The 7307-nt window shown below is 34.5% G+C and overlaps 1 protein-coding gene across 2 annotated transcripts; it reads left to right on the plus strand.

The window, feature by feature from the left end:
* Window positions 1-1407: 1407 nt before the first annotated feature.
* LOC113725120 (AT-hook motif nuclear-localized protein 6-like) lies at window positions 1408-7307 on the plus strand. 2 transcript variants are annotated; one of them, XM_027248110.2, is made up of 5 exons: window positions 1408-2355; window positions 3812-3879; window positions 5393-5524; window positions 6078-6239; window positions 6713-7307. In XM_027248110.2, the coding sequence occupies exons 1-5, from the start codon at window positions 2001-2003 to the stop codon at window positions 7007-7009; spliced, it is 1014 nt and encodes a 337-aa protein (XP_027103911.1). In that variant the 5' UTR covers window positions 1408-2000; the 3' UTR covers window positions 7010-7307. The 2 variants fall into 2 exon arrangements, with proteins under 2 accessions (XP_027103911.1, XP_027103910.1); XM_027248109.2 differs by having other exon boundaries at window positions 1412-2355; window positions 3803-3879.

Here is a 7307-nt window from a genome sequence, read left to right on the forward strand (position 1 = left end):
AAATTACCCTCATCTAAATTTCCTTAATATGAATAATTATTAAAATTTTTTAAAAGTAAAAAATACACTTGTACACTACCAAAATTAATGAGTTTTATTATTTAGTCAATATCTTAATATTTTTTATTCTTATGATTTTCTACATCTATCTAAACTTTCAAACTCTTATCATTTCTTCTTCTTAAGAACAAACTTTTTGTCTTAGATGCCAAAATCCACCGTCGTAATTTTTACTTTCGCAATCTTTCCCTCTTTATGGATTTCTTCCATATATTGCCTACCAAACTTTTAGTCGTAAAATTTACAATTCTTACCTTTTCTTCACTCAAATGATCAAACCCTTGGCTACCAAAATTCTTCTAACCTCTACTCTCAATAGTTGGAGTAGTCATACTAAATTAGTCCACATTTTTTCTTTGAATTGACATAATTTTATTTCTAATAGGTTTGATGTCTATTAAAAGAAACCATGCAAAACATGAACAAAGTGCATGTTTAGAGCAGTAATTTTAATACAATCTATCAAATTATATTTTTTCGTAATTCAGTAACTTTTTTTTGCTAAATGATATGAACAATTGGGTTGTTGACAGTAATGATTGCTTCCATCATCATCAACAGTAGTTGCATGACAATAAAATTAGTGAGGAAAAGGTTTTTAATGGGTTTTCTATGTGAAAATTTTACATTTTCATTCTATTTTAATTTACGGATAGAATTACCAACGTTGTAATGACTAGGATGGTAAAATAAAAAAGAGTTACAAATTTTAGATTAATAATTAAGAGATCATGAATTCAAGAGATATTTTGAGAAAGGTGGTATGGATGGTGATGATAAAGAAGAAGACATCTACCGTAATTATTAAATTTGAGTGATAGAAGATTATAATTTAATGATTATGGTTGAAACAGTTTGGCCACAATATATGGTTTGATTTAGAAGAATTACTTTCCTTTTTGCTGTTATATATTTTTTTTTATTAATGGCTTGTCTTTTAAAAAATGATGAAGGTTTTTATAGTCATTGTCTATCATTAAGGGAGGTAAGTGTAATATTAAAACCTAAAGGGAGCTCAGTGAAATCATCCCTTAATGAAAATTGTGCATTGCTCAAAGTGGCATTAACAGTAATTCTTTTGAAAAACAAAGGGCATCTCTTTCATGCGGTCAACTTTAATTCACCTAAAAAGACAAAGAACAGGTCAGAGGTTGGAAAAATTGACATGGCTCCAACGTTAACTTTACAGCTTTTAATAATTAAACTGCCATTTAAAAATAAATGGAATTTTCTTTTTCCCAAAATTTCTTATTTTTATATTCCAAATCTTTTAACTTTGCCAGATTATTTAAACCCGATGTATTAAATTTCCAAGACGGACTTGAAACCTTTTACTTAACCAAAATTAATACTTTGAATTTTGCAGTTTAAGTATTACTTACTTATAATAATCCAAATTTTTTTATTAAATTCCATTTATTTTTAATTTCATTTTTTCCAACTTTATTTTTTCCTTCTTTACTTTTTTCCTACAAAACCCTAATTTCACAGCTCCTCAAGAAATTCTGTGACCTAGCAAAGTTATTATTTTTTTCATGTACTGAAAAAATTAAAAAAGTTTCATTCTTTGGAGCTCAGTCTGCATTGGCAGAAATGAAGCACTAGCTCAGAGTAGTACAGTGGATAGATTTCTACTGCAGAAACCTTCTGCAGTCAGATGATCTTTGAATATTCAAAGCTGGTACTACTATTTCAAAATTTACCGATTTGCTAGAGTGGGTTTTGCTAAAGCTTTTTTGGGTTCCTGATTTTGTCTACTGTTTATCAGAAAAGTTGAGATTTTTTTTTTTGAGATTCTGTGTTGAATGGTGATCATTTCAGTTGTACTTACTCTGTGAGCTTATAAAGGTTTGATCTTGAAAATTAGGGGTTTTACAGTTTTGGTACCTAAAGTCTGAGGGTTTAAGGGTTTTTGAAGTTTTGAGTTTTGGTTTCTATGAATGGAGGAAAAAGAAGGAATGAATAGTTCTGTGGGGGTGCCAGTGAAGGGTGATGAAACTTCAGAGAGCTTCAGGGTAGAGCCAAGTGTGGAAAACCCAAGTCAGTTCAGTGGATCAGCTGTGTCAACTACAGAAGCTACACCAGTTAGTGTTGCAACACCGGCCACAGAAGGGAAAAAGAAGAGAGGGAGACCGAGGAAGTACGGACCAGATGGTTCGGTGACCATGGCATTGTCACCGATGCCGATATCAGCTTCTATTCCGCTTACAGGAGATTATTCAGCTTGGAAACAGAGTAGAGGCCGGCCAATTGACTCTTACAAAAAGAAACATAAGTTGGAGTTTGAAAGTCCTGGTAATGATTATTCTTTCCAAGGGCTTTGAATTCTTGATACTCTTGGTTAATCGAGTTCCTTTTATTTATGTTTTTTTACTGTTGCATTGATCATAATCTCTTGCTGTAATTAGATTTGAGTGGTCTGGGATTTTGTTATTTTGTTTATGGTCAGTTATGTATGTCTGGAAAATAGATCTACTGGTTTTGTTTTTGCTCTAGTCAATAACTCCATGCATTGCTTTTTCTTAGTGGTCAACTTTAATGGTATCTGTAAATATTCAATGTGGAACTGGGACCCTTATCTGCAATTATCTTCTAGATCTGCAATTCTTGGTAGTAAATATCTGGAATACAACAAATGCAACCCCTATTTATGTGGGGGGATCTTCTGCGTCCAAACTTGTATCAATTTTACCAAGAAGATGAGATAGATGCCGTAAGCACAAAAGAGTTGTCCATTTAATCTGTTAGTGGTTCATTTAGAATTGATGTGACCAGACACAAGGTCTGTCTTGACCCAATCATTGCAAGAGGTATTTAAAAGGCAAAATAAGAATAAATAACTTGGGAAATTAATGATTAAAGACTGATGTAACATGTGTGGATCTGATGCAAAGGCTCACTTTTTCTAATATCCAGTATCTCAGATGAGAAAAATTGGGCAGGAACTTTACTTAATCCCACCAACTAAATCTATATTGATAAAATGCTTTACTTCTGCTTCATGATTTTACCAAGTGTGCATGTTTAAGCATGAGTTAATAGTGCACAGGGATGAACTTCTCTGAGAGACAACTATGACCTTACCTGAATGCAACTTAATTTGGAGGATCTCAAATGGTTGATTTCACAGTAATTTCACAATTAGACTATAAGAGTTATCATATTATACGCAGCATACAATTTGCACAGTATTTCATGCTGGCATGTGATATTTTAAAGTTTTCAAGACTGTTTGACTTTTTCTGCTTTAAATTCATATTAGTCGAAAGTAGCATCTTTTTTATTTTATTCTCAGCAGAAAAGATGAACTTTAAAACTTAATTTTGTTTCAGGAAAGATGCGTGACCTTGTACATTGGTTAAATTCATTGTAGGGCATTCTATTTCCCTAACTCTGGAAGAGTTAGTAGTTCCACAAACTTATGTCTTTGTATTGAGAGAGACATATTGTGCATACTAACTATGCAAAGTTGTCACTTCTAAATGCATCTAGAAAGAGACAATATTGCAAGCCATACATGAAAAGAAGATAATGTCATAATATGATGTGCATAGTGATTCAGTGTAATCAGTGCAGTCACTAAGCTCTTTGCTATTTGGCATACTCTGTTTAATCCACTATTACTGTTGCTTAGTCATATCTTATGCTTTTCAATGAATGTTTTGGATGTTCACTTTATGCTTTTGGTGTTTCCTTACATCTGTATCTGTTTAATCAACTTATTTGACATCTATTTTTGTAGTTCCAACAGGGGATCGGGTGGCTTATTCTGTTGGTGCTAATTTTACTCCTCATGTTATCACAGTTAATGCAGGCGAGGTACTTACTTTTTATGGTTGTGAGCAGATTTATTTTTTCTTTTGGTATTATTCATGTTCAATTTGCTTTCTAATCAATACTATGGAGGTCTACTTCAGTGGACTATCTTGTTGCATGTGCAACTCGTTATTAGTTTTACCTTGTAGGAATGCTAATGAAGAAAGAAAACAATTGGGCGTGTTTGAGTACACAATTTTTTCCAAATATTACTTTTCTTACATCACAAACACGTTTTCCAACCACCTTATTATTTTTTTCAAGTTGGTGCAGTTCACTGTCTTTGAGTTTTACTGTACATTTTGGTTTGGTTGAGCCACCAAGATGCTGGTGGTGGAGGAAAATAAGGCAGTTGGCGATGATAAAGGTTCCTGAATGAGTAATTAGAACACGCAAGTCTTTTGTTGGGGAGAGGAGGGAAGGGATAAGGAAAGGAGAAGTGCAAAGTTCGTGATTCTGTTACATGTATGTATGTGTGTATGTGTATATATATATATATATATATATATATATATATATATATATATATAGACATGTAAAGTACATTTTTCTTGAGAAAATGGAAAACAAAAGAAAAAAGTCCAAGATGAATAGCCAGATTGTCTGGCACCTAAAGCAGTTTAAGTAATTATAATAATGCAAAAGTTCTCCAGTTTTAGGAGTGTGAGATTCAAATTATTTTTCAGGTTGTTGGATTTTGGCTAATAGCCTGAACACAAGAGGCAATAGGAGGAGGTGCTTGTTTGTATATATGAATATTCACATATTTACATACTCACGAGGCACTTGCACCCACATACATTTCTATGTTCTAAATAATTGGAATAATGCAAAAGTTCACCAGTTTTAGGAATGTGAGTTTCAAATTATTTTCCAGGTTATTGGATTTTGGCTAATGGCCTGAACATGAGGCAATAGAAGGAGGTGCTGGTTTGTAAATATGAATATGCACATAATTGCATACTCACAAGGCACTTGCACCCACATGCATCTCTACATGCTAGTATGCCAACCTACAAGCATATAAAAGGAGTGTCCACATAAATACTGGACAATTTTTTTTTACTTTGTATTCATCAACGGCTCACAAAGTATGACTTCTTGGGATCGGCATTCTTGAAAGTTCAACCTTTGTTTGTGGATATTGGCAAATACACGCCCTAGGGCTGTTAACTGCATGGGATGGACTACCTTGAGGTGGATATGTGTTTGATATGTTTGTGGTTGTGCTATCATGCCTTTTTAGCAAGATTTTGGCGACTTTCCATTAACTACACTTAAGGGAGTATGTCAGTTTTGCACTTGCCTGCTTTGCTTATAATGAAGTTTTACTTAAATATCTCCAGTTGAATGTAGCACTCATTGAGCTTTACTTTATTGTGTTTTCTTTAAATACAAAATTTGAAGCAATAGTTTCAAGTATGCCTTTACTAGTTAATTTAAGATTCTAGGTCTAATTTGGCTGGTATCTTGGTCTTTACATGAGATTATAGTTTTCCATTCAACTTTTTTTCAGGATGTTACAATGAAGATCATATCATTTTCTCAACAAGGATCTAGAGCTATTTGTGTTCTAGCAGCAAATGGTTCAATTTCAAATGTCACTCTTCGTCAGCCTAATTCTTCTGGTGGAACTCTAACCTATGAGGTGAGACCTTGTCTAATCACCAGTTGATTCTAAATGGTTTAATTTTTATATACTGCATACATGCATATCTGCTGAAGATCATACGTAGTTCACTGAATGCACCAGCATATTGTGCTCCATGCATCAACTGTTTAGTTTGGTAAAATGAGCAAAATCTGTTCTCCTGTTTCTCTGACCAAAGTTTTCTAATGGCTTTATCTTATTCTGTGTCTGCTTCTGTTTGTTTCCTTGTCATAAAATTGTGTGTGATTCTTTCATCTGAAATGTGGCTTAATTACTTAGATCTCAAGTTTTACTTAAATCAATCCCCTTCTGTTTTGGTGATGACAAAGCATTATAAATTTTCCACCATATAAGGGCATATGAAAGGGTTTCCTCATGTCTCTGTTTTTTTTATGTTCGTTCCTAATGTCTTTAAACAATGCTATGTAATACTAGAGAGAACAAAAAGTAGAAGGCAAAAGAGAAGAAGAAAGAGAAAGGCTTTTAAATCCATTTGAATTGCTTTATCGAGTTATTCTGTTTCTGAGATGTAGTTATGAACTTTCTGCAGGGTCGCTTTGAAATACTTTCTCTAACAGGATCATTTATGCCTAGCGATAATGCAGTAGCAAAAAGCAGATCTGGTGGAATGAGTGTCTCTCTGGCAGGCCCCGATGGTCGCGTTCTTGGGGGAGGACTTGCTGGCATGCTGTTAGCAGCTGGTCCTGTTCAGGTCAGCAAAATTTTTTTGGAAATGAAGCTGAATGTCATAACATGCCCGACATTATTCCAATTGGAAAAGATAAAACATTATGAGTTTAGCAATGAAAACCATCCAAAGCTTCTGACAGAAGGATCACAAATAAAATACTAGCAAATATTGAATTTTTCCTCCCAGGCATGTTGCTATTTAATAGTGAAGTTTGCCTGAAACTTCATTCAAACTTTGCAACTCTTATCAATGCCGATAGCAGTTAAGGCAGCTTTAGTGCTTTAGAAGATTGGAATAGCATTTGTTGGTTGTGCAATGTGAAATAGATGTAGAACGGTCGCTGGAATGTTGTGAAAAGCAAATGTCAGTCTTCAACCTTCGTGCCCTTTATCACATTGAAGAAAAGAACCTTTCTGTACTTGACCAACTGTTAACTGTATAGTAATCATGAAGCTAATGATTGAAAACTTTGATGAACCCCTTGATTCTATCAGGTCGTTGTTGGAAGCTTCCTCCCTGGCCACCAGCTGGAGCAAAAGTCGAAGAAGCAGAAATTTGAGCAGACAGCTATTTATGCAGCTATTCCTGCGCAACCTCTACCTGCGGAAAGAACAGAGGGAGCCTACAGTGCACCAAGGCCAGGTCTGACTTCTTCAGCTTCCTTTCATGGGGATGATGTGGTTTCCGTGAACGCATTGAATACAAAGATTTCAGCCCCTGAAAGTATTGTTACTGCAAGTGCAGCGGAGTACAAGGACCAGAGTCAATCCAAGTGTGAGGTTTCTTGCTGATCATATAGGATGCGTCTCCCCGAAATGTAATGTTTCTGTAGCACCTGTGGAACATTAGGATCAGTTCCCTTTGACCTCTATCTAAAAATCACTGACTGATTATTGTCATAAGAGTAGGGTATAGTCGTCTTAGTTTAACCAGACTCTTTTACCCTCCTTTTAGGTTCTAGGGTAGGATGTTGTGAGGTAGGATTGTGTGCTTTTGTCATCGTGTTTTGTCTTGTGTTGATGTAGAATTTCAGGTGTAGGAAACTGAGTTATGACTTACCATTCTTAAATGCAGTTTTTTTTTTTTTTT

This window comes from Coffea arabica, chromosome 2c (genome assembly GCF_036785885.1).
Source record: "Coffea arabica cultivar ET-39 chromosome 2c, Coffea Arabica ET-39 HiFi, whole genome shotgun sequence".
In the NCBI taxonomy this organism is placed as follows: Eukaryota; Viridiplantae; Streptophyta; class Magnoliopsida; order Gentianales; family Rubiaceae; genus Coffea; species Coffea arabica.